The sequence below is a fragment of the Mastacembelus armatus genome, chromosome 2, assembly GCF_900324485.2.
Source record: "Mastacembelus armatus chromosome 2, fMasArm1.2, whole genome shotgun sequence".
NCBI classification, from domain to species: domain Eukaryota; kingdom Metazoa; phylum Chordata; class Actinopteri; order Synbranchiformes; family Mastacembelidae; genus Mastacembelus; species Mastacembelus armatus.
Genome location: NC_046634.1, coordinates 10027843 through 10054579, shown reverse-complemented (window position 1 = coordinate 10054579; position 26737 = coordinate 10027843). Strand labels below are relative to the sequence as shown.

The following is a 26737-nucleotide window of genomic DNA, read 5'->3' as shown; positions in this document are numbered from 1 at the left end:
GAGAATAATCCAGGCAGGAGATTATTTAACCGTGTCTTCTCTCTGTGAGGAGACACGTTCACTCATTCAGGTTCTCCTCAGTTTTCTCCTCCTTCTCTTCCTTTCTTCTTCCACAGCCAAAGACCAAGGGCTGACAACAGCGGCTCCACCTGCAGCTTCTTCTGCTAATATCCCTCTGTGGTGCGTTCAAGGACACTGTTTGGTCCAGTTCAGAAACAGCCGTCTGTGTGTTTGTGGTGCCTTTAATTGAGCCTGTTCATGACATGAAGTTTTCAGCATGTGAAATGTGACATGGCTGAAGTTTGATCACACACACGTGCGGACGCACCGTGTTCCTGAGGTGGAGCCATCTTTGATCGGGCACGAAGGGTCAACAGCGCAGCAGCAGCGGCCCCTGAACCCGGAGGCGGGTTCATCGGAGACCGGTCTCCCCGTGGTGGTTCTCCTGGAGGGGCCTCATCTCTTCCTGCTGTTTCACAGCCAAAAGCCGAGAACAAAGCAGCTCAGTGTGGAGAAGTGTTTGTCTCTGGCAAACACGAGGCTTTAGCAGCGAGTCAACACTATTATTTCATCTCTGTGCAAACACAGACACGAACCGGGTGCAAGTTTATAAATATGAGATTTTCTCCCAGGACTCGTCAGGGAGGAGAGAGCTGATGCACCTTGTTCTCAGACTTGTTTTTGTGCTGCAGGAGAACACAAAGCGAACCCAGAGCATAAAACATTCAGCACCTGATGCAACGGTGATTTAAGGTTGTTCATGTTTTTCTCCCCATGGTGAGAACGGGTTTACGCTGCACCGAGGAGCCTCCAGAGCCTGATTATTCCTCCTCCGTTTATAAATCAGCCCCTTTTCTTTGGACGACGGGGGCTGGGGGTGTTTTTTTTACAGGCTGGTTCAACAGGCGGGAAATGCAGCATCATTTTCCACTGCAATTAAGAGGGAGGCCCCGATGCCGAGGCCGCGACGGTGCCAGCTCCGCGGATGGCTCTGGCACCTTCCAGCCTTTTCTGGAAGGACTTAACAGGCCCCGGCTGCATGTCTTGGCTTTGGCTTTTGAGCTGGAGTCCTTCCCCGCTGACGTAATCCTTTAAGAAACGGCTCTCCTCGCTGGCTGCGGACCTCGCGGCCTCTCCAGCACAGAAAGGGAGGCTTACGGTGATTATCAGCCCAGTTAATAACCCCGACACGGAGCCAAAGTTAGCAGAAAACATCTGAGACGCCCCCGCGCTCCTGTCGAGCTCCGCATTAGAGGACGTTTATGCAAAGCGCAGCTCGGCCTGTCAGAGGCTAATCATTACAAGGATGATCGATGGTGTTTATTTTCTGATGATGGAACGCAACCCCCTGCCTGATGATAATTGTAATAAAAAGGACAGATCAAGCCGGCGAAGTTATTAAATTATCAGACCATAATTTGCATTAATGCCGGCTGCAGAGATGTGGGGCTGGGGGGGGGTGACAGGGGCCCAGCGCCGGCTTGTTAGAGGGAGAGTCCACCTTGAAAAGCTGCCTGTGCCCTTGGCCCCCTGCAGATCATCAACACGCTGAAAAAATCATGACATGATGACACTCGCCTGTCACATGACAGAGGCGTCAGACCGCCAGACTCTCTGAGCAAACAGAAAATGAAAAAACTGAGTCTTCTGGGATTTTTAGGACTTCAAGATCTGCCAGGGCCCAGCTCTGCCCTGTGAGCCCCAGTCTTAAGGCTTCTGTCAAAATGTGATCAGCGTTTACTGACTGAACGTGAAGGAGAGAAGTGTCCCAGTCACTGGGTTTGACTCTGGATCCAGCTACAGATCAGAACCGTCGGATCCGGGTGATGCTCATGTTCAGTTCTGCCTCCTTCTTCTGGTCAGGGGCCAGCTGGGTGGAAAAGGTCCAGCGTACGAGAAAAGGAAATTAAAAAGTGCAGCAGCTCACGGGGCCGTGCTGCCTTCAGGTGCTTTGGTTAACTAGTGTTAACTAGTGACGCAGAACTAAAACTAAACTCACCGACCCTGATGCTTTCAACATTGTTGGGGGAGGGAAGTGGTTTATTTAACGTAAAACTGGTTTCACTTCTTATTTTCCACCTCAGAGTTTAGTATTTTTGTTTTTAAAAAATTAGGCTTCAGGTGTTTTGTCACGTTTTAGAGCCACTACAGTGTCACCCTGGGGTCACCCCTGGGGTCACCCACTGGTCGAACGTCACCCACTCACCTCCATCGCCCAGTGAAACACAACAGTTCATGATCAGTGACACAGGGACCACATCCAAAGTCTGAAACACCCTGTAGTCTGATCATCGGGGCTGCGTTTTGTTCTCCGGACCATCTGACGCCGACGGAGACGTTTGTGTTCACGTGTCGTCACATGAAGCCTAAATTCTGTAAATACGCTGCAGACAGACAAACCCACAGAGCTCAGATCTCTCTCTGTTGAAGCTCTGGCGGCTCCTGTGCTCTTCAATTGAGCGGGGAAAACTAAACGCTCCCTGCTGACTTTGTGAAAACACTGGTTTTCTGCAAAACAACCGCCCCAAACACACAAACACACACGCCCTCAGTGATCACCAGCAGCAATTCAGGCCAGATGGAAGAGGACTTTGTGCTTCATTTCAGGGTTTCCACACGGTCCTGGACTGGCCAATCGGGACACGACGAGGCCTCCGACGACCCGGAGCTCGGGGTCAAAGCAGACCTGAGGATTAGACAACCCCATAAATCCACCAGAGTCTCTGCTGGAGGAAGCTGCCTTTCATTTCCATCTTAAATAAGATCTTAATCAGGGTCAGGGGTGAAACACACCTGGGCAGCTGTGCAGCGTTTAAACTGGATCAACGTCCATCTGATAATTTTTTTGTCTCACAGCTCGGCGTGTCTGTAGAGTCGTGACATTCCTAAATATATTTAACGTCCACCTACTGTTTGATCCGTTATTCAAAGCTCCTTCACAACTTCCTCATTATCGTCTGATTTCACTGAATCAACAGAAGAAAAACACTAGTTTCAACCTTTACTTCCCTGTTTACCTGACCAAGGGCTTCTGGGAAATGTAGTAACACTGTCAGCTTTAAAGGGCCTGGACCTGCATCTTCCCTGCACATGAAGTTCTTGCTCAGCAGGTAAATGCTGCACCTGAGTGCTGCTGTCATCAGCTCTGCAGCTCCCTCCTCTGGCCCCACATGGAACAACAAGAGGAGCAGGAGGAAGTTATGCAGAATTTCTCTGATTCGGTGATTTTTCCTGAGTATTTTTATTTATTTATTATTTTTAGTTTATTTCTATTTTCCATTTGGTTTTGTCTGAGCTGAAATTCCAGTTTCAGACTCACCCACATGGGTCAGCGGGGTCGAACCGGCAGATTTAAACCTGTGGTTTGTCAAATCTCATGGACTCAAAGGGAGAAGAATAGCTGCTCTCCTGTGAGTCTGTGTTTGCGTCCAAAGTCCAGTTGCTCATTTGGCCGATTCGATGAGTTCAATTAAAGCTGAAATATGTTTTTGGTTCTGGACATGTCCACCTGGGGACAGGATAGAGAAAGTCCAGACAGGGTAAACCGTGAATCAGTTCTGTTAAATAATCATGATGAATAATGAAGGTATGAGGCGGCCTGGCACGGCCCCCCCTCCTGGGCGGACATTTAGTGTCAGCCTGACAGGTCTCGGCGCAGCAAGGGGACGAGAGGGGGATGAAGTCGTCTCCATATTAAGCAGGCGGATTAGACCTGTTAAATGGGGGGCAGCATACACAGGGGCTGCATGTGGACCTCCAGGGTCTGCATCTCATCAGGTGAGGCCGGGCCGAGCCACGGGGGCGGGGGAGGCGCCCGCCTCCACCGCACCTCACGTCTCCTGCAGCCACAAACTTGAAGTGACCCTGCGCTTCTGCCAGCCTCCACCGCAGCTCAGCCCGGCCCTTCCCATCATGCACAGGGGCCGCAACGAGCTCCCATGAGCCTCGGCTCGCTCCCTGCCATCTGCCGTGATTTATAGAAAACGGCCGATGATTTATGGGCCAGTCATCTCACAATGAAGTTGTTCTCTTTCATTGGTGCGACCTCCCGACCCAGCCGCCACTCCCAGCCAGGTTGGGAAATGCGCTAATCATACACCATGAGGGCCCTGAAACAGGAGGGAGGGGGGGCGGCGTTTAATGAAATTAATTTTGTGTATGCGTGTGCATACTGATGAAACAGGCAATGACGCACGGCCACCGCTGAGAGACGCAAACCGGGACCTGCCAATGAAACGGCCCATTAGGAGCCAGCGATCCTGCAGACTGATCACCTGTGACCCCAAACCACACCTGAGCGCCTCTTTTGTGATGGGGGCGGGGTTATTACATGCACTATAACACCAGCTTTAATTAGAGAAGTCATTTACCCAAGTACTAGGACAGTTTTTACCCTTCATGCATTTACTGCTCCACGTGTTTCCACTTCCTGAAATACGTCGAAATAAAAAGCAGCGACTTTTCTCTGGTGACCCCTGGGAGGGACGCGACCCTTAGGTTGGGCAGCACTGGGCTGTAAAATGCTGCTGAAGCATAAACAATATGGTAAAAACACACAGGGAATATTTTTAGCTGCTGATAAAAAAAAAAGTCCAGTCCTGTAGTTTTACACAACAACAACAGTAATACTGCAGTTTTTTATTTATCAGGGTATTTTCAACAAAGTGCGCTCATTTCTGTGACGTGTGTGTGTTTGTTTTGTGCACCGGCTGCGCGGGGTTGGTTAACAATAAAAACATTGTACTAACATGTAGTTTGACATTTCTAACAGATCTGAGTCATGTGATTTATAGAAACATTACAATTCAGTGACACTCTGCTGAAAAGTCACAGGTTTGATTCCCGCAGCGAGAACGATTCAATAACTGATCGATCACATCGATCACACGTAACTGTCGGAACATCAGAGCTGCAGAAAGACTGAGAGCGACACCTGGTGGCGTCTCCAAGTCACTGAGCTCAGTTTCCACATAAAACTCACCGACGGTCTAAAAAAGTACCGCATCTCCACGTGTGGACAGAAACAGAATAAAATCCCAAATTACCTTCTGACGCAGCGTCAGGTGGAAACGAAGACGCAGAGTTTCTGTATTTGACGATAAACGTCGAGAATCCAGGCAAAAAATCCGGCACCTGAGTGAACCGGTTTGGCAAACACGACTCAGAGGTTCTCATTACGCCAAGTACAACACACCTGTGCGTTCTCCCGCAAGGAAACCTGGGAAATGGAGTCCAGCTGCACCACCCTCTAAAAATACACATAACAAAGAGGAATTAGTCATAAGTACTGATTTATTTTTTTAGGACATTATTAACTAGAGCTGTCAGGAAAACGTGCAGTAAAAAAAGTTAATATTTCCATCTGAAATTTGTGTAGAACAATCCAGGACTTTACTGGGAAACCAGCGTCCAGGATAATAAATGATAAATCACACAAAAATCATTAAATGAGTATTTTATTTTTGCTGCATGTGACGTGTGAAGTGAAACCTGCAGCGGTGAAACCACACAAAGTGATAAAAACAAGAGACTAGAAGTCTGACAGTTTAATTCAAGGTCTGCAAAGTCTATCACAGGTGAGAGAGGCCCCAACATGGAAATATATACAGTCATACACAGGAAAATACAACATGATATAAATACTCAATAGCACGAGATGAAACTAACGAGCCATGCGTCCTCGGTGGTTTCCATACAAGCTTATTTACAGCATCTCTTCATCAGAACGCCGTTCTCACACCTCAAAGAGCAGCCGCGTGCACGGTTAGTGCGGGTTAGTGTTGGAGGCACGTTCAGCAGATCCAGAGGAAGCTGCAGCTCTGAGTCCCTGTGCAAACACAAAGTAAAGGGATGTGCAGACTCACACCTGTTACAACCACAGTAACAGTCAGAGTAAGGCCTGGGCACGTTCACCAGCCAGGTGGCTTCGCTCATTGAAGTAATTAAAGTCAGATTTCAACAGTTTGGAGAAAATTCGTTCACTTTCTTGCCAAGAGTTAGATGAGAAATCACCACCACTCACTGCAGACTGGAACCAGTGGGAAACAACTGGTCTCAGTAAGTGTTACCTGGGGGGAGGTGAGGTTCCATCCATCTATTTACTGTAAAATAAACGACACCAGAACTGAAACAGTCTGAACCTGCTTCAGCATCATGGGTCTTAATGTTTTTCTGGTAACTGGAGCTCTTCTACAGGTCTCCAGGACAAATCACCTTAAAGAAACAGAACAGGTGCGTCTTCACGTATTAATGCTGAAATCAGCACACTAATCGATAATCGTGAGGTATTGATCTAATCTAACTGAAGGCAAGAAAACACTTCAATGCATTTCCCACTGGAGCGTTTGTTTGGACGTGCCTGGGGAGCCAGCCGGGTGGGGTTTTTAGCACCAGGACAGTTCACAGACCTTCCTGCTGAGACCCAGTACAGACTCTGGAGTTTCAGGCGCGTTTGTTAGTATCATAATAAGCAGCAGTAACATGTCGTTATAGGTGCACTTAAAGAACATGACGCGTCTGTACATTGACCAGCGAGACAGGAACAACGGAACCTGACGTGAGAAGCTAAGCTGGATTTCTGCGGGTTTATTGCTAATGTCCAAAAACCAGTCGCTTAGTGTTAGCGTCGAATAATTCAGACAGGTTATTGCCCGTTAGCTAAAACGGTTCACATTTGTAAGGTCATATTGTCAGAGAGAGACGTACATTCAATTTAGGGACGTGGATACAGGAGGTTTCTTCAATTATCTTTGAAAACTGATTATTTGTTCACAGCCCACATGAATTGAAATACTGACTGGACTGCTGAGACCTTCAGATCTGTCACTGTAAGTGTCGTATAACACACTCAGCATGTACGTGGTTGGAATGAATCTAGTCCCAGTGGCCTCAGCAGACGTCAGTCCCATCACAGAAACACATCGCTGCTTTTGATACTGAGCCGACTGACCTGTGTGACCTTTGAGTGTTTGGAAAAACTTTTCTAAAAGGTAATTTTCAGTCCGTCTTTGTTTCATCTTGGCAGTTAAAATAACACTGATCTCTTCTGCTGGTGCTTTGGCCCAAATTAAAACGCTTTAAATCATTGGCCAGCCAAATGATCATTCACTATAGACCCCCCCCCCCCCGCGAACGTGGAAGTCACATCTTAACAGCCGTCTTCTCCTGCTGGATCCACCAGGTCCAGTGAGGCAGTCGGTGTGGAAGGAGACACCCAGGTGAGATCCACGCTCATTCATCAAAGCTCTTTACATTCAGCGTTAGAGCCGGTTGATGTGTCAAAGCAAAAGTGGATTAAAAACACAGATGGCCGCAGGTTTCCTTCCTCTCTCATGGTCGTCAAAGGTTTAAGCAGATCTTGGTTTCAGGCTCTAAGAAAACGGTTTCTACCATCACGCTGGTTCCATCGTACAGAGATGGATGATAAAGGTTTAAGGCTCATGACAAACAATAGAATACTGGTTCAGGTAGAGGTCCTGGTTTTATCACTCCACTGCCAGGACTCCCTCACTTCCAAAAACAACCTTTGCTTTTGAAATGATCAGAGGATGGTTTGGAAGCTGGAGCCAGGTCCTGGTCCTAAAGGAACATCTGAATGCCGATGATCCCGCCCGATTGAAAGGGGCTCTGTGTTACGGAGCTGGGCCGTGCTGTCGGGGTTAGTAGGAGGAGATGTCGGAGGAGCTGCTGCTGTTGCTGGTGGAGGTCTGGGCCCTCTTGATGTACAGGTTGAGCAGCTTCATCTGCAGGAGGAAAGCGGCAGCAGAGTCAGTGCGCTGTGCGGAGTAAACCGAGACAAGTGTGAAAGCTGCCGCCCTACCTTGCTGCCGGTCAGCTGGGCCAGGTACGGCTTCAGCTCCTCGCCGATCACAGAGTAGATGGCCACCAGGCAGAAGACGCTGGCCTTCCTCACGCTGCTCTCTGTGTTGTCGTAGCCCTGCGACAGAAGGCGATACTGACTGAAACTAACGAACACACCGCTGAGTCCACGCTACTGTGCCCGTCGTACGGGAGGAAAAAAGGCTCAGCGTTCGCAGCACGACTCACCTGCAGCAGTCCAGGTATGACATCAGGCAGCAGCTGATGCAGCGGCTCCTTGCTGATGCGTTCGATGGCCCTCGTCTGCATCTTGATAGCCGCCAGGTTGATGGGGTAGTCGGCCGTCTGCACGATGGGACACAGGACTTTGATGCACTGCTCCGGGTGGATGGAGCCTGCCAGCGTGGAGGCCGCCTCCTCCGCCGCCCGCACCACCTTCAGAGGTTAAAGAGGAGGAGAAAGGGCATGAAGGAGGGAAAACAAAACACCCCTGACATCCCAGCATGTCTCAAAGCTGAAAATAAGCCTCGCCTCTTTGTGTGAATCTTTATGAGCCTCCAGAGTCTTCATGATGGTGAGCTCGGCGTAGTTCTTGAAGCGAGCCGGCTGGTTTCTCAAGATCTCCTTCAGGACTCTGAGGGCCAGCGCCCGGATTGTGTGCTGACAGAGAACAAACTGCTGATTCTCCAAATATTTTCAACAAACGTGATGAAGATCACAAAGTGTTTTACAGAGAGTGAAAGACTGAATTCGTCCTTACGTCTTTGTCTCCCAGCATCTCGAGCAGCAGCAGCAACATGGTCTTAAAGTGCTCCTCCCAAACCACAGAGCTGTCCTCTCGGGCCACCTTCAGCAGCTCCACAAGGGTTCCCCGACGCTCCTCCGGGCTCCGCTCGCCTGCCTGGCCCAGGGACAGATCCTTCAGCAGGTCCCTGACCAACTCCAGCTGCTCCTCTGGGCCTGCTGCCGGTCCAGGACAAAGGTCGACAGCAAACAATTTAAACAAGACTTAAAAACTTCACTGCAACATCAGTCTGCTCTCAGGTAGTTTGTTAGAACATCGTAAGTTCTGCCACATTACATGTTCACTGTGCTCTCCATGGCAGATGTTAAATAACCGTGTGTTACTCTGGTGCAGTGCTACGGTGGGAAAAGTCAGCAGCTCGGATCTAAATCAAGCTAAAGATAAACAGACGTGGACGTGAACTCATCAGTTTGCTCTGAGGACATTCTGGTATTTCTCCCCAAGAGAAGCTTCATAACTTTGTGCCTGTTTATCTTTGGATGATGGATCATCCTGGAGACGAGTTAATCAGTTACGGCAGAAAAATGAGCCAGATGCTAAAAATCGTTCTCGTGTCTCTGATGTTGCTCGGTGCCGTTACCTGGGAAGCTTTTCAGGTTCATGATCTTGTTTTCAACACATTCCTGTCGGCGACCTGCTGGAAACACAGACACATTAAGACACGTCAAGAAGAAAAACACAAACTCCTTAGCCGTTCTCCAGCCCAACAGAACCAAGCGTCACCATCTCGCAGCTGCTCCACGGCGTCCTCATACAGCGCCTCCTTCAGGGCGGCTTTGTCCAGTGCGCCGATGCTGTCGGTGTAGTTATATGGGTTGTACTCTCGGAAGCGAGGTCCGGCAAAGGATCGCGACGAAGGCGTGTTCAGCAGCGAGGTCTTATTGTCCAGAGCTGTGCGTCCACTTTCCACCACGTCTCCGCCGAGCCGAGGGTCCGAGTCTGAGGACGCGCCGACTCCAAGCTGACGAAACCACATCAGAGGAAAACAGGAGAAATCAGTCACCATGTTCAGCAAAACTCAAGTTTTAGTTCTGATTTTATCATTTGGTCCATCCATCTTGATCTGGAAGAAAAATTCTAGTTCCTGGGTAAATGTCACTGTCGGTGTAAATCTTGAGCCATCAGCCAATTAATCAATTAGCTGATGAGCCAAATAATAATCTGACTTCACAGGCCTGTATAGCAGGAACCTGTCAGGACAACACACAGCATCTCACACTTTTCTGACACGTCTTCACTTAATTAAAAAAACGGCCCTGCTGCTCATCAGTGAGCATTTGCTGCAGCACTGGACACAGAAGCCGTGGGTCTCCTCACCGTGCCGTCCCTCTTGCTGTCCCGCCTCAGCGGTTCCAGCAGGTCTTCCTGGCTGCGGAAGCTGAAGTTCTGGATGGCCTCGGTGACGCCGCGCAGAGAGCTGTAGATCTCCTCTGAATTCAGGTTCTCGCTGTCGTACTCCAGCATGCTGCAGACGCGGGAGAGCGGAAACAGGTTTATTAGAAAACTTCATCGCACGGGACAAAATAGGTTTCATCATGACCTAACGAACCCAACCCAAAGATCCTCAGATGCTGCTGCTGGGCTGATCCAAGACCACCTCAGAGATTTGGTTCAGCCATGCAGTGGCCGTGGATCAGCGCCACTTCTGCGACCAATGACTGAGGACGTTTCGTAGACATGGACCAAACACAATCCTAACTCCTCTTCAGGAACATATGGATCAGTTTCCCACGTCTCATATTTTAACAAAATCAAAGCTGAATTTAAGATGAATTTTTTTAATACCCTGTGTAAAAACTAAAATCAGTTTTTCTAAATGGTTTTAAACTTTGGAGTCTATCGGCAGTGACGAAGAGCTTCTTGAATAAAACACCTTGAAGCTCTCCGGGTTTTGTCCATGACCAGGAAACAGGCAGGACTGCACCGTTTTCTGAGCACCAGTGTTACAGTACAGTCCAGTGCACGTGCACGGCCGTGCATGTTGACAAACACACAGACACTTTTCTTCACGAGAGCTTTCAGCTCAGTGACAACAAAGCAGAGACGACGGACGGTGAGTTTCAACGGGAGCAGGTGGAGGCAGCAAAGCCGAAGTGACGACAGGAGGTTTTAGGTTTCACAGCATGTCCTCCAGAAACAAACAGCTGAGAGAGAAGCCTCTCTGAAAACTGAGCCTCACTTTATTTTCAGGAGTCTGATGTTTGGTGTCAACAGAGCAGTGCTAATAAAAACGATATTCTGTGAAACCCAATCAGACAAAGAGGAGGAGGAGGAGGAGGAGGAGACAGGGGAGGGTTTACCTGGGTGAGTAAGCTCGTCGCAGAGCCTTGCCGGAGGAGTGGGCTGTGGGTGGAGGAGGAGGGGACGGGAAGGATGGAGGAGGGGGGAACTTAGAGAGACCGTCAGCACTCCAGCCCCACAGCCGACTGCAACCGGCCGGGGAGGAAGAGGAGGACGAAGAGGAGCATGAAGAGGAGGAAGAGAGGAGGGGAGGAGGAAGAGAGGAGGGGAGGAGGAAGAGAGGAGGGGAGGGGGAAGAGGGGAGCGACCCAAAGAGAAAACAGATGTGAGAAGAATCAGGAGAAGCTCTGCTCTGAGCTGTATGATGCTGGTCTCTGGAAACTGGTGTCCTGACATAAGCACCAACTACTGGCAGCTGGGAGGCCTCATGAAGAAACAAGGACTTTCTAAAGAGAAATGTAACTGAAGGTTTCACAACAGACCTGGTCCTGTTTTCATCTGACTCATCTCAGGCCCTGATCTGAGTAACTTCAACAAGTAAACACAACTAAATTCTACACTTTGCTGTAAAAAGGCCCAGGATTCTGGTTTCAAGGTGAAAATGTGCAGGGATGAGTTGAAAATGGCAGCATTTTATCAGTGGAGATAAAATTAAACGGTTCTGGTGTGGAGGAAAAGGCGTTTGAATGTTCCCATGAAACTTTAGAACAGCAGCTGCCTGCACCGTAAGTGGACTGTGGAGTCCAGGTGGGACAGGGACCACACGGTGACCGACCTGGGAGAAAGGCCTCCCTGGGAGCAGTTGGTGGGCGAGGTCAGCGGGCTGCTGCGGCTGCTGGGCTGTCGAGGAGGCGTCCGACTTGCCGAGTTACTGGGAGATGCCTGCGGATGTGAAAACACACAGCTGGCTTCACTCACACCACCAAAACATCTGGAAATCATCTGCAGAGGACAACACATCTACAGGTGGTTGTTATCACAGCAGAAATTAATTGTTTTAGGACTGCAAACAACAATTACTTTATTTATTATTATGCTCAATTTGTCTAGAAATGTCCACCATAAGTTACCAAATGCCTTGTTTTCAATGTGTGTGTGTGTGTGTGTGTGTGTGTGTGTTACCATGCCAATGCAGCTGTTAGCGCTGGCGTTCCTCAGGTGGTTGTGCAGCAGCTTGGTGGTCCCGTCCTGGAAGGTTTTGGGCAGAGCTCCCAGCAGCATGGTGAACTCCGGTGTGTTGAGCTCAAACAGGGCGATCAGCACCACCTGGGCTGCCTGCACGCACACACACACACACACACACACACACACACACACAGAAAACATGATTTATTACCACACTCTCCTCCTGCACCCAGTACACAGCACTGGACTGGGCCCTGCTGCTGCCATGAGCTGATGAACTGTGACCTCTGTCAACAGGACTTTGTTTATGGAGTGACCAGTGACTTTAGGTAATCTGGTCCAAGTTATAACTGGGTCAGCCCAGTTCTTCCTCTGGTCCGAGCAGAAAGAGGATGAGTGAAAATTTCTGACATCTGGCCTTGGAGGTAAATATGGACGTTAATGGTAATCTGTGAACATGCAGCCTGTCCATCTCAGCACAAATCAAAAAAGTTACAGTTAAAAGTTAAAGGCAAACTGGAAAACTTCATGCGGAACCCAGAGGTTATGTTTGCAGCAGTTATTCTCAAAAACGCCGACCAAGTTCACAGAAACATCTACTGTCCGTGCTCCTGTTTACCTGCCGTCAGTTCACTGAATATGAAGCAGTTTGAGACATGACACAGCTGAAATCGGCCTCGGAGGAGTTAGTGTTAACAAGCTGCTCTCAGTGCGTCTGCCTGGGTTACAGGAGGTTATAAACTCTGCTCATGCTGCTTGCTGGAGATTCTACCTGCTTGCACCTCTCCTCCAGGTTGCCCTCCCCAGGCAGAGAGGCCACGGTGCTCGCTCGGCCTGAGAAATCCTCCCCTGCCCAGTTATGAAGGGTCTGGGGTGGTTGGTGGGTGAGAAATGGCGATTGGGGGGGGGAAAAAAATGAAGTAGTGAAAACAAAAGTTGAAACAAAGGAGAACTGAAATGCTCTGGGAAAGCGGGAGGTGTGAAACTCCACACTGTCCCACCTTACGGACGTCGGAGCTCTTGGGCTCAGTGGTCCAGGTGATGATGCGTGAGACGGCGAGACGTGTCTCGCTGGAGTTGACGAAGTCGGCCGGGTCCATCTGGCGAGCCAGCGCCTCGATGTAGCGCAGGATGGCCACCTTCACCTTCAGGTTGGGCGTCTGTGTCTGATCCACGATGAAACGCATCAGGATGTTGAACTGCTGCTCATACGGGAACGACTCTCTACAAGAAGACGGGCAAAAATAGAAAACTAATTATCACAAAGATCATTTGTTACTTGTCTGGTATGTCATAAATAATTCAGCAAAGGAAAGAAGCAGACAGTGACAGTGAAATCATTTGATTAAAGGTTTCATCAGTGCCACTCACCTGGTGATGTCCAGGGCCTTCTGGACTTTGGCCTGGACGGAGCCCAGCAGGTCGGCCCCCATCTTCTTCAGCAGCTGGGTGAGCAGGACAAAAAGCCAGTCCTGCAGGTCGTCCCTGTGCAGCGTGATGAAATCCACCAGAGTCTCCAGAAACATGCTGAAGACCTGAGAGGAAGAGGAAGGGATGAGGAGGAGAGGAGAGGCAGCAGGAACATAAAAGAAAGGAAGGACAGAGAGGAAGGAAACACGGAAGGAAAGAACGATGGATTCGGTTCTTGACAGTTTGTGTTCCAGTGTTTGTTCCAGATGTGCTGAAATGTGACAGGACAGTGAGCAGCAGATCTGAAGGTGAGTAAACACTTACTCTCTGGTGTGTGTTAGAGTCCCCAGCAGGCAGAGGAGGCATGCAACAAAAAACACATTCTGTTAGTTTGTCCTGCAGTTAGTTCTGACATGTGAGCACTGACATCGTTTACTCTGAAGACCACCTGCAGTCACTACACTGACAATCAATGCATCCTGTTCAACTGATTATTGTGCTGCAGCTCTTAAGATCAACTCAGGTTCAGTGTCCACAGGGAAGCGGCCCTGTCAGGCAGCTAACGGCCCAGACTGCAGGGCTGGGTGAACAACTGGCTGGTGCCTGGTGTTAGTTTCCACTGGGCCTTTTGGCACATGCTCAGTGCTGCAGAGGTGCAGCTGCACAGGATCTCACCTTGCTGTGAGGGTCTGCAAACATCCTGGTGAAGATCTCACAAAGCCTCTTCAGCTCCACACGGCTGTGAAAAACAGGCAGCAGTTTAAAAGGACGACCTGAGGAAACTGAGTAAATCTTACCAAAACTGACGTCGCCTTTGTTTTAAAGGAACAAGCCAAAGTCACACAGTCACCTGAGCATCCTCTGGCTCTTCAGCAGGTTTTGCAGGCCCAGCAGTCCCTCCTTCCTCTCAGACCAGTTGGCGCTGGCACAGTGGTTCAACACCTCCGCCACGTCCTCTGTCTGACGCAGGTAGTGAGGCGCCACGCCGCCGTTGCGTGAGCTGAACGAGCGCTCTGAGCAGGCGCTGGAGGCGTCGCTGTTGGCGTCGTCATCCGAGTACATACCAGGAGACTCGAAACGCCGCCGTGCAGGTCTCCGCTGAGTAAAAAAAGAAAAAAAAAAAGAAATGTTAAGAGGGTTTACAGAAGTCCAGTCTGCTCTGAGAAGGCCAAGCCATGCAGCTACAGCATAGGACACGTGCAGGTTTAGGATTATGTGGTGTGCACTGCTGGATGGAAGCGCTGATGCTTCGCTTCAGCCAAACGTGTTACAACCAGCAGCTTGCACCAAACTGGTGAGAGCTGTGACACTGGGAATCTGCTCTCAGCTCCATGTTAGACCATCTGCAGCAGCACTGCGTCCCAACCCGCTCGCTCTTTGTCATGTCCATGTTTAAAATGTTACGTCAGTGTGTAAAGCTCATGCTCTGCATGCACTGAGTGGATGAATGAGCTCTGAGGCAGATTCATTTGTACCTTACTCCTCGAGTCTCCTAAGAGCTGAAATTAACAACACCCAGAAAAAAAGAGCACAGAAGAACATTACTGCAGGAACGTACAACCAACAAATCCATCATTTTCATTGTTTTTATTATTATAAATTCTTACCAGAGCATCGGCCACAGCAGCCTCGACCTCTGTACCGGTGTTGAGGATTCTCATGGCGTTGACGGAGGCTGAGATCCGAGCCTGATGGGAGAGCCGATCTGAACGAGGACAGACCAAACCCACGTTAGCAGATCCAGATAAAGCTCTCACTGTGCAGTTTGCTAACAGCTGCTTCAAATCAAATAAAACTCAGTAAAGAGGACCAGCACTTTCTTCACTTCTGAACAGCAATGAATTATTTTCTTTACAGTCACGACTGATTAACAGATTTACTGGAGTGAAGAGTGTCGTGGTCCTGTTTAGGTGAGTCAGCTCCAGCTGAGTGAGATGGAATTAATTTCATGCATTTAAAATGTCCAATTCATCAGGAGCGACAATGTTGGGGAGCAACATGACTGATTTATACAACTCTCAACCCAAAGCAATTAGCAGAGACTGTTTTTACCAAAAGAGCAACACAGAGTTTGACAATGAAAAATCAAAGCAAATAAATATAAAACAGCATATTCACCATCAAAAGTGCAAAAAAAGGCCACGTGAGTCAACTCTGTCTAACTGAGATGCTAAAAACAGCAGAACCACAAACAAAATACAGAAACTGAAGTAGCAGTTTTACATCAACAAGCAGCATTTCTGCCACTGTGGAGACTGTTTGGAGCTTTAGTGTCGCCCCCTGCAGGTGAATGAAGTGCAGTGCTTCATGTGAACCACAGTGGGAAACAAGATGGGAGGTTTTATGTGACCAGCCATGTCTGTGGTAGCTGACATTTAGGATTAACAGTGTGATGATTATTTCCCAGTGAGGCTTCGTAAAGCAGGATAGGTCAGCTAGCCACAGAGGTGAACATGGAATATGATGTGATCTGTTTGTGTATCTGGCTAACAGCGTGAACCTGGTTCCTCATGATCACCTGAGTAGCACTCTGCCGAGGACAGGGCGCTGGTCGAACGGGAGTGACGCCGAGTCGCTGCAGAAGGACGGAAAGTTAGAGGAGACCAGGAGAAAAAGAGGACGCTAAAGAGACGAGAGCTGGTTTGTGATCATTATGGCGTGTGCGATGTAAATAAGTGTTTTTGCATCAGCTGCAAATTTAACCAGAAGATTCACAGGATAGAACAGACAAGAATCTGGACATTTAAATACAGAACATGCAGAGAATCAGGCAGGAAAACAGGTGTGGACAGATGTGCAGTGTAAGAAGAGAACCGAGTCGTAAAATGTTCATGTTACAATGATACTGGTGTTCTTAGGTGTTGTCGGAATGTGTTTCAAGCCATTCTCTGCACTTCCCAAACTGTAAACGACTTTATTTCTCTCTGTACTAAGTTTCCAGATGGTGTTAACTCCTCTGTATGAGGGCTGGTGTGGAGAGAGAGGAGGTCTGTGCAGGTCTGCAGTACCATACTCACCCAGGGGGGAGAAACCCCTGGCAGGGCTGGTGTCACGGCTGCTCTCGCGACTGGTTTCGCGGCTGCAGCCCTGACTCATGCTGGGTCGAGGGATTCGACTGCGGGCTGAAGAGGCGAGGCAGAGACAGACAGGCAGACAGACAGAGAGCGGCGCAGGGGGACAGTTTAGCTTGTAGCACACACAGCCAGACATCAACACACCTGAAGCTCTGCAGAGACAGTTAGTCAGGCAGAGAGGATGGAGAGTCGGGGGCAACAGGGACAGTATTAGTGGGAGAGAATAAGAACCGGGAGTGTTGTCGTCCTGTGAGGTGTGGGTGCAAATATGTGCGAGTCCCTCTCAAGAAAAAAGACAAGCTTTCAAATCACGTTTAATAAATTTGATCCACAGTGACTTAATGTGTTTTTATACCTTAAACGAACTTTTTTCCTTTCACCTTCAGCTTATTTGCCAATTTATCTTTCAGCAGTTATGTGTCGCTGCTGCCTGAACCTTTTAAACCTTTCCTGTAGCTTTTTCCAGTTTTACATACGAGAGTTTGACTGATTATTTTGAAATTCCACTGAGCATGCTCTTTACCCGTGCCAGATCTGGTGGGGCTGGTCTCTCGGCTGCAGCCCTGGCTGCGGTGACCTCGTGGCCGGCTGTTGTCGGTCAGGCTGGTGACGGGGCTGTTGGCGGTGGCGGTGCCCATCGTTGGCCTGGGGATCCTCAGCAGTCGGCCGGGAGAACCCGACCTGCTGCTGGCTGAAGCAGAGAAGAAAGGATTAACGTGGATGTTCTTTACCTGCTCTTTTTCTTTTAGTGTGAAACGTATTTTATTTCACTCTCAAAAAAATCTTCCAACAAAAACAAGTTAATGTAGAAAACATTCTAGAGAATAACAAACCTCAGATGTAGTTCTGGGTATTCAATGTTAGTACTGACTGACGTGTTCTAATGTGTGAAAAACCACCAGCTACTCACGTTGAGACTGCGACACGACTTTGCCTCTGCTCCGACCCCGGCTGTCTGTCACCGACGGACTGTTTCCTGAACTCGTCCTCCGGGTTCGGACCCGACCTGGAGAGGAACAGGGCGAGAGAGACGAATCCTTCAAAGGACTGCTGCAGGCTTCAAAGCCGTTATGTTCTACTTCTGTCATGCAGAAACTGAAACTGAGACCATAAGGAGGGAAACACGACTGAGGGTATGAAACCAGTGAGAGATGGAAAACAGAGGAATGACACAACTCGCTCAGTCTGAAACAAAACTTCTCCTCTTTTTTCCATCCTTCAGAAAACATCAACATGGGACAGAGGTAACAACTTACAAGGTATATGGATGTTTTTTCTCCCAAGACTCCACATTGATCCAAAAAAGACCAGAAGTGGAATCCTGACCACGTTTTTTGTATCTAGACAGACTACATGGTGAATAACGTGCAACTGTACTTTGAACAAAGACACCACGACATAGAGACACAGATGTCAGGTCAACCACATGCTCCGGTGTCCAAGAGATTCAACAGATTCTCATCAGGTTTAATCATCAGCGTGAAGACTCAGGAACATCTACATCATTAAGGCGAGTTCTAGAAAATACTTGGATGTTCTGGAAACACCAACAACTAGGCTCTGATTTGTCGCGCTGGTAACAACCTGGTATCAGTGTTGAAAGACGCCTCTGACTGACTGTGGCCTGATTCCACAGAAACAAAGTTAAAGTGATTAGAGATGCTGAGACGATCCAATAAAAGATGACACACCAGTTTGTAGTTGTTCGCCATCTACACTTCGGCCTCAAAAATAACCTAAAAGTGGAAGAAAGAAGTTTTCCGGTACAAACGGCAACGTCTCCACCAGCTCCAGAGACAGACCTTGTGTTAAATACTGAGGAAAACCTGAGAATTTACAAAAGGACAAACACTTTCCAACCAGCAGCTTCTCTGATTCTGCACCTACTGTATATTTAGTTGTGCAGACAGACAACTTGACAAAATAACTAACACTCAGCAGTGGGAGGATCCATTCACTCGTCTGCCCCCATTACCACAGATACTGGCAGCTTTCCTAAAGAGGAACAGTACACCATGCATCGACAGTCCATGCACTGACACTTCCATCACAGACGACCAGTACTGATGGGGGAAACACACACCATTCCCCTGAACACACACAGCTTACCGTCCACATTAACAGAGCCGTCTGACAGGCGGGCGAGCCCAGGAGAGACAACAGGGTTAGGGGTCAGGGGTTAAGATTAGGTGAGTGGGTGGGGGAACAGCGATATACAGCAAATCTGACTGGCACCGACATGTCTCACAATATTTTAAAACTTTAGAAACAGCCTGCACACACAGAAAAGTGTTTCTGCAGTGTTTTTAAAAAAATGAACGTTTTTAATTAAAAATCCACCGGTCTGTCTCACCCAGGGAGGCATAGGATCCGGGGGGAAGCGCAGAGGCCGAACTGAAAGGCGAGGTCGGCGACCGCACGGCAGAGGACACGGCGGGCATCCTGGTGCGGGCCGTGGCGGTGGCCGCGGCGTTGACGTCCACATCGCTGCGAGAGCGCTGGAGGGAGCCTGGAGAGGAGGCTGCGGCAGGAGTCCTGGAGCTGTGGGCACCTTTGGCTGCAAGCACACACACATTCAGTATCTCCTGTACCTCGTCGGCAGCAACCGAACAATGAAAAAATAGTCCCCTTACATCTTGTGGTGCTGCTCCCAGTGGTGCTTTTTACAGACAGGGGTCGACTGAGGAGACAAAAAGTGAAAAAGGGAAATATAAAACCACCTTGATTCAAATGCAAAAGAAAACCACTCACAGAGCTTCCTTTCTCTGTCTGGGCAGAAAATAAGTGAAGAAACAAAGAATCACATCAGCCAAATGGAAAAACCCTGTGTTCTGCCAACACAAGGCTTTAGTCCAGATCCAGGACTCCTGATGACCATCAGGTACTGTAAGTACTGGAGTGTTGCCCAATAAAATCTTTTAAAAATCTTCTAAAATGTTTCCCAGTTGTCCCATAAATCAATCAGAGAGGAGGAGGAGTCTCACTTTAAGCTCTCCTGAGAGGAGGAGGAGGAGCGATCAGAGACAGGCAGCGACATCAGGCTGTCTCCACTCCTCAGGTGGGCCTGCAGAGCTTTCTGATAAGACGACTCCAGGCCCTGGAACAGATGCTCTGCCTCCCGGCTGAAGTGTCCGTGGAAACCCCAGTAACACCTGCAACAGCAAGTAAGAGGGCCAAAAACCAACCGTCAGGACTTTTGTGTCAGATGTGACCTTGTGGATCATATTCTGCTTATTTTGTGCACGTCTTGCATCTCTGTCACAGTTTGGACACTTCTCAGAGTTGGTTTCCTACTCCCCTGCTGCAGCTTTTATGAACAGTGACACGACTACATTTAATAAGACAGTCATAATGTAAGTTACCCCGGTCCCAGCCCTGGGACCAAAATTGTATTTCCAGATTTATTACCAAAGATCGTCTGACAAATCTGAATAAAGTCCGACAAACTATTTATCATATGAAAACAGAAAGTCTCACGATTCAAAGGGTATAAAGCAATTTAGGATTGAATTCTCACAGCGACTACAGTTTCTTAATGTTTAACAAGAGTACAGATGTTGGGAAAACGCTAGTCCTTACCTCTCCTGTAACGTCAGTTCATACATGTACGAAAACATCAAGTGTTGCATATAATTTCTTTCGTTAGAATCCAGGGAACATAGTGCATCCATGTTTTTAGTCCAGAAGACGTAAATCCATAAAACCATTGTTACGTTTTACAGTGTAAGTAAGTACGAAAACCAATTGGAGTCACGAGTCAGACCAATACCCACCCAGGGCAACAGGACAACTTCTAATGGCAGTAAAATCAGCCAGTCACATTGTTTGTCAATGATGACTGACGTATCTTGTAGCCAGTGATGAGGCCTTTCCAATCACACTGTATGGCCGACGAGGGGGAGGGGGGATTTAAACGGCCCCGGATGCTTACAGTAAGTTTCCTTGACAACACTGGACGAAGCTACGAGGGGAAGGGGAGTCATATTTCATATTTTACAGCGTGAAATAATAAACTGGAAAGCTTTTCCTTTAAACGACTCCAAGGTCATCAATATAACCCTTAAAATGTGAAGATAGCAGCTACTTTGATTTGGGTTTGTGTTGTGCAGAAAAAGGGGCGTGGTAGCTGACAGGTTTTAGTTTGGTTTATTGTTCATCACGATGGTTCAGCAGTGAAAAAAAAAACAAAAGGTGAGACTTACTTCCTGGCCACGGCGCGAGCCTCAGCGTCTGCATCATGGATCCCCTTCTTTATAGTCTCCATTAAAACTGCTCCATGTCTACGAAGGTGAGACAGGAAAACCAAAAAAGTTTTGGTGTGTGTGTGTGTGTGTGTGATGGCACAGGTGAACACCAGCTGACCTTGAAAATCTAAGACCTGTAATGCAAACAAGCTCAGCGATGTTATTAATAATGCACTAATAACAATGCTTTGCTCGACTCCTCCCTGTTTTACTGTGTGAGCAGCAGCTCTGTGGGTATGGGTGTATTTCTGCTTCAGAGCCAAACAATTCGATGCTACAAGTCTGTAAAAATCTGCCAAAAGCTCTGACTCTAGTGCTGCGTGTACAGTATATACCCGCAGTCGTACACTGACGCTAATCATTGCCCACTTTACCATCGTGCCAAACGGTACGAACACAGCATTAGCTGCAGAACTGACCTCTGAGCTCCTGTGAGACTCAGAAACCTGCCATCTGCTCTGCAGTACAGACCGCAGTCAGTGAACTTTGGGCTTTTAAAGCAAAACGACGCAGCTGTTTGCAAAACCTGCCAAGCTGACGTTGTGGCTCCCAGCTGTCTGCTCTGAGACCCTTTTAAAGTCTGCAGTCATCAGGAGACATGTTTTCATTTCATCATTCCAGAGGCACAAGTGCAGATACGACCCTAAAACTATTATTTTTGTCACAATGCTTGTAACGCTTGATTTGCTGTCACTGGCTGATGCTGCTGTGTGATCTGTGCACCCCCACACTGGCTCCTCCATGGCAACCAGAGAGCTCCCCTGGTACTGGGGGGTCAACTCAGGTTTCTCCCTGGTGGCAGCAGCAGGAAGCAGCCAGGCGGAAACACAATGAGCCCTTTGGCGGCAGACGGAGACCCCTCTGGCATCACCATGGAAACTGCTGAGATAGACCCTGACCCAGCCAGGGTCACATTTCCTGACAAGGTAACGTGCCACTTCAGACAAATTCTGTCTGTACGGTTTACTCGAAGGACGACTGTTAATTTTAATGACATGTTTTCTCTGGGTTCACTGGGTTTATATGGTTATGTTGAGAGATCAGCTGGCTTCTCTCTCGTGTGGTCACACATGCTCTGACGCCTCCTGCTGTGCATGTGTCATCACCGAGGACACGTAAAACAGAAATAAAGGGAGCTGGTGCAGAACGTTGGGATCGGCTTAGACAAACACAATAAACTTTTCTCACCTCTCCAAACAGCTCGTCTGCCACTCCTGCAGCAGCAGGTCCAGGAACTCAAAGCAGCGTCTGTAGAACAGAACAGAATCTCAAGTGTCCGCACGTTTCTCCACTTCATTTCATTTTCACTGTTCCCTGACTTTACAAATCTGTGTAGAACCCTTGGAAAATTACATGAGAATAATAAGAGAAGAGCAACACAAACGCAAACAAAACCAAAGAAATACAGAAATAAACTAAACTAAAACACTGCTCACCGTCTGACAGCCACAGATTTGGACGTACAGTTGCTGGTGATGATGGGGATGAGACGTGGGAAGTGTGTGCGCTGCAAAATATGAGAAATCAGTGTCAAATCTTCATGTGAACTGATCTTAACTTGATCACTGGAAATCTTCAGTAATAAATCACGTTTGTTGTCCACGTACTCGGAGGATGAGGCGGATGGCGGCCACGCCGGAGGTGGCTATGACTTTGGCACTGTTAGGGACCAGGTTGAGGAGGGTCGGCATGATGGCCTCTGCCGCGTGGTCGAACCGGCTGCCGAGCACCGACGACAGGTGGCTGGTGACAGCAGAGCAGAGGAGTCACACCATTATAAATCAGTGTAGGGTGCAGTAAAGAACAAGCAGCGGAATAAAACCCATCATCATCACTATTACTATTACGTCACTATAGTGCAGTGACCTTCAGATGGCCTTACCCCAGAGTGATGCAGGCCTCCCTCACCACCTGAGAGCGGAGGTCCTTGGCAGACAGTTTGAACGCCGCCTCCATGAGACGCAGCTGCTGCGGGAACCCATCGAACTCCGCCGCACCGGCCAGGAGCAGCGAACGCATCTTCTTCAGCTGCAGCACCAGGACAAGAGAGATCACCAAAGACACTTTCACCTTATTGATTCTACAAACCGAGAGGAGAAAAGCCAGGGCATCTTACGGCTGCCACTCTGAGCTCCCAGTCCTTCTTATCATCTGACAGCACATCACGAATCTTCGTCATGGCTTCCTCCACCTCCCTGTTTGAGTAGATCTGGTGAAGAGCAGAGAGAGAGGAGAGGATGGATAATAGGAAGCAAAGAAAAAGACACAGACTAGAACAGACAGACTGAAACAATCTGTCACACCTGCACTGTGGGAACATCCTCAAAGGCCTGGATGAAGTCCTCCTCATCCACAGCTCCAGCACCGGATCCGTCCCTCCCTGCAGACACCAGGGCAGGAATTCAGACCCAGGCAATTACAAAAAGGTTTAAATAACAGATCCTACCCGCCAGGCGACACATCAGTAACAGTTAACTGAAATATTTAAAGATCAAAACTGACCTGAATCAGCCAACAGCAAATCTGTCACTTAACATAAAAAAAATGCTACTTTATTCTTTTTCAGTGGCAAAAACATGTTAAAGATGTTAATGGAAAAATAAATGAATATTCACAGTCAAGTGCAGGGAATTAAAGATATGAAGTGAACCATTTTCTTCAGACTACTCAGAAAGAAAGAACAGAAACTTAACCTCTAGATAACCTCCCCTGGACGACTGAGAATCTACACAGACATTTTCTTCAGTAAAGTCATAAGATAAATGCCACCACGAGTCAGAATATGTGTCGATTACATCCCTTTTTTCATATGTGACTATAAAACCTTCCAAGATGTTTGTTAGAACTTCAAACTCAGTGCGACACATTTCACCATGTGGATATTTCATCTGCTGCAAGAATCAACATTGATATTGTAAAAACATCATCATATTTGGATGCACATCTGGTTCGGTGACACATCGGACCGGTGTTGGTTCTGACCTGCAGACTTGGTGCCGGAGGCAGAGCCCGGGCGCCGAAACGAGCCCATGCTCACCGGCTTCCTCCCGGACAGCGAGGCTCCTTTGGACGAGGACAAAGAGCGGCCGCCGTCCACCGAGTCATCGTCCTCAAAGTTTTTGTCTGGAGGAGGAGGAACAGAACAGGCAGTCAGAGGGTTCAGGTCACATGACTAAACAACAAGTCCTCACAGTAAATGCCACAGCTGATACCCCTGACAATGCACAACAGGCAGGCGGACTCTGACATTTCTGCATTTTAACAGACACCGACCCAGACGGCATAACTCACATTCCAACATCACCAACAACATAACACGCTAACCATGGCGAGGAGACACAACGCCCTGACAACAAACTGGACAATTAGTCCTGTGTTCCCAGGAAGAAGCGATGGATATGCTGAATACAATCTAATGTGGACAAATAAGCTCCTGTACTGAATTTTAAATTCTCAGTAAATAAATACAAGCAGCTCAAAGAAGCACAGCCCTCTGGAAATGTCTCCTATGGGGGACGACAGAGCACCACGAGTCCCCCTCTGCACAGGAATCTGCCCAGCTAGTAATCAATCCTCTTTCATTATTTAGAGTTTACACACACACACACACACACACACACACACACACAAAGCAGCAGGGCACTTAGCCAGTACAGCAATCATGAGCCGTCAGGTTGCAGTTTATTCTTCATGCAGGATCAAAGTGTGGTGCAACACCTGTCCCAACCAACACAAGGTGACTCTGACTGTGTGTGTAGTAAAAAAAACAACCTCCCTGTCTCCTGAGGTTTAACACCAACACAACATGACAGGAGGAGTCTGTGAGTCTAAAATCACAGTTATCAACTATGCTCATCTGTGTCAGCTGTTCTACTAAACAGCATTTAGCAAACTGATATGCTTTTGTACACACAGGGGGGCTCAGAAACCACTTGACCAGCTGTTGGTCGGAGCCAGGCCAGCTGTTTCCCCCTGTTTCCAGTCTTTGTGTTAAGCTAAGCTAAGCTAAGCTAAGCTAAGCTAAGCTAAGCTAAGCTAAACAGCAGCAGCTTTTTGTGCAGACACAACCGTGGTATAAATGTTCTCATCTAACAGTCAGTGCAGAAATGTCCAGCTATGCCTTAAAATGCTTTGACGTTTTTAACACTTAGAGTGAAAAAGGACACTGACACTGGAATAAATAAAAATTGTTCTGTAGTTTAAATATGGAGCAAAACTATATAATATAATTTACTGTTACAACAGAACTACAGTGCTGGGTCTGAATACAAATCAACAGGCCACAGAATCCAGCTATTCAGCTCTGACTTAACCTTGACAGCCTCAGTTGTCACGCACCAACTTGGAAACTCATCTTTCTTTTCACATCCATGACAATCTGAACTCAGCCAGGAGTTAAAATCCAATAAGATAAGATGAATCCTCAGACTTTGTGCAGCTTCCTGACCTTAACTTTCCTCAGACACAGACAACATCACATCCTGTGTATTGTCCACACAACAATTCAGCAGAGAGCGGGTCAGGAAATCATCCTGCTGTGTTTACGTTTGACACACCACATATGCATTTCTGCTCGATTTACAGCCGCCGTCACACCGGCACCCCCTTCCCCCCGTCGCCTGCATTCAACACCGATTACAACCGCCACTGTTTCCCTCTACGTCGAGCTCTGTTCAGTCCCTCCCTGCATCCAGAGGAGGCGGCAGCAGCTTACAGGAGCAGATCCGTCTGCAGACCAGTTTCCTCAGCATGCCGGCAGACAGACAGACAGACAGTCAGGTGGTCCGCTGGTCCTCACATCTTTTCCAGATGAGGAGAGAAAAGAGGGGAGGAAGAAGCAAAATCCAACCACTTTACTCCCCCTCTCCTATCAGGGAGCATGTGCTTCGATATGATCTTCCTGTCCGTCTTCGTCCTCTGGTTCAGCGAGCACGCTGACTGGCAGGACCAGGATGGAGGAAGTGGAAGGGAGGGGATGGAGAAAAATGATGAAGGAAAGCAGGAGGAGGAGGAGCAGGGGTGTGAGGAGTGGACCAATGGGAGCAGAAGGGAGGGTTCGATCGGGGGACAAACCCAGATGCTCGGTGTGGAGGTGGGGCTGGTGGGTGGGGTGTCATGATGACTCAGGAGAGGGGGAGGAGCGAGGGAGGGATGGATGGAGAGGAAGCTGCTCCTCTGTCAGCCATCGGGCCTCCACCCAAGTCCCTCCGTCAGGCTGCAGCAGCCAGAGCGGTGCCGTCATTGTAAGGTCACCGCTCCGCAACATGTGAGAAGATAAATAATGACACAAGACTGACACAGAGGTTTTGTTATTGAACATGTTCATCTCTCTTTAACAAACATACTGTTTCACTGCTGTTTATACTCACTAACCATTAAAAGCTTCAAATTAAACAGACGTCTCCTGTCTCTGTGTTATTCTTCTATTATTTCTACCCCGGCATCTCCAACCAGTTGGACATGGCAAGAAAACCCCAGTGAAAGGCCACAAGAGGATCAGGCACCTTTCACAGCTGTCTCCAGATGTCTGAGCTCCTCCCCCCTCCCTCATCTGGGCCCCTTGTATTCGTGACCTCACTAAAGACCAGGGGTGAGGGTTGGAACGCAGATCGAAAGCTTTACCTTCCTGTTCTTTGTGTTATTTTGCCTTAAACAACCAGGAGCAGGTCTTCTGTCCTGACAATTTTGTGTTGACATGGACATTTTTGTGAATCAGCGACAACAACCTGCACAGCTGCATCCATTGCTGATTCCCTCATCTTCCATTTCACCACTTACTTCCAATGTTTGCCAGCCAGTGAGCTTGTGTAAGGCAGCAAAAGGAAACATCTCCTTCCACAAGATGGCAGCATTTCCCCAAACTTCACGTCTTTCTCTTTAGTCCAGTTACAGCCATGACACAACGCTGATTTTACATTTTCATTCTTCACTTGTGTGGCTGTTAAATTAAAGCCACATTTGACCAGTTAAGATACACTGATCTTAGCCTTTGGTATGGACCATAAATAAAAATGCTAGAT

General features: G+C 48.3%; 1 protein-coding gene across 17 annotated transcripts in view; it reads right to left on the bottom strand.

Annotated features, from left to right (window-relative positions):
- Positions 1-5439: 5439 nt before the first annotated feature.
- The window catches only part of LOC113127175 (CLIP-associating protein 1-A-like), a 29926-nt gene continuing 8628 nt past the window's right edge, over positions 5440-26737 (bottom strand). For 3 of the 17 annotated variants that reach the window (XM_026301511.2, XM_026301512.2, XM_026301526.1), the window contains 32 exons: positions 23700-23840; positions 23021-23097; positions 22834-22926; positions 22600-22745; positions 22325-22460; positions 22154-22224; positions 21906-21965; positions 20676-20753; positions 19458-19625; positions 19107-19153; positions 18827-19030; positions 17384-17479; positions 16997-17164; positions 15007-15104; positions 14875-14898; positions 14250-14497; positions 14075-14138; positions 13724-13726; positions 13361-13524; positions 12991-13213; positions 12762-12857; positions 11987-12139; positions 11640-11746; positions 10924-11049; positions 9941-10088; positions 9347-9584; positions 9204-9260; positions 8579-8781; positions 8350-8478; positions 8047-8253; positions 7820-7936; positions 5440-7742 (listed from right to left, as the gene is read on the bottom strand). In XM_026301511.2, the coding sequence (XP_026157296.1) occupies positions 7659-7742; positions 7820-7936; positions 8047-8253; positions 8350-8478; positions 8579-8781; positions 9204-9260; positions 9347-9584; positions 9941-10088; positions 10924-11049; positions 11640-11746; positions 11987-12139; positions 12762-12857; positions 12991-13213; positions 13361-13524; positions 13724-13726; positions 14075-14138; positions 14250-14497; positions 14875-14898; positions 15007-15104; positions 16997-17164; positions 17384-17479; positions 18827-19030; positions 19107-19153; positions 19458-19625; positions 20676-20753; positions 21906-21965; positions 22154-22224; positions 22325-22460; positions 22600-22745; positions 22834-22926; positions 23021-23097; positions 23700-23840 (3974 nt within the window). In that variant the 3' untranslated portion in view covers positions 5440-7658. Of the gene's footprint in view, positions 7743-7819; positions 7937-8046; positions 8254-8349; positions 8479-8578; positions 8782-9203; positions 9261-9346; positions 9585-9940; positions 10089-10923; positions 11050-11639; positions 11747-11986; positions 12140-12761; positions 12858-12990; positions 13214-13360; positions 13525-13723; positions 13727-14074; positions 14139-14249; positions 14498-14874; positions 14899-15006; positions 15105-16996; positions 17165-17383; positions 17480-18826; positions 19031-19106; positions 19154-19457; positions 19626-20675; positions 20754-21905; positions 21966-22153; positions 22225-22324; positions 22461-22599; positions 22746-22833; positions 22927-23020; positions 23098-23699; positions 23841-25431; positions 25876-26737 lie in introns of those variants that run through there. The other 14 variants (XM_026301525.1, XM_026301514.2, XM_026301513.2 and 11 more) reach the window with 14 other exon arrangements.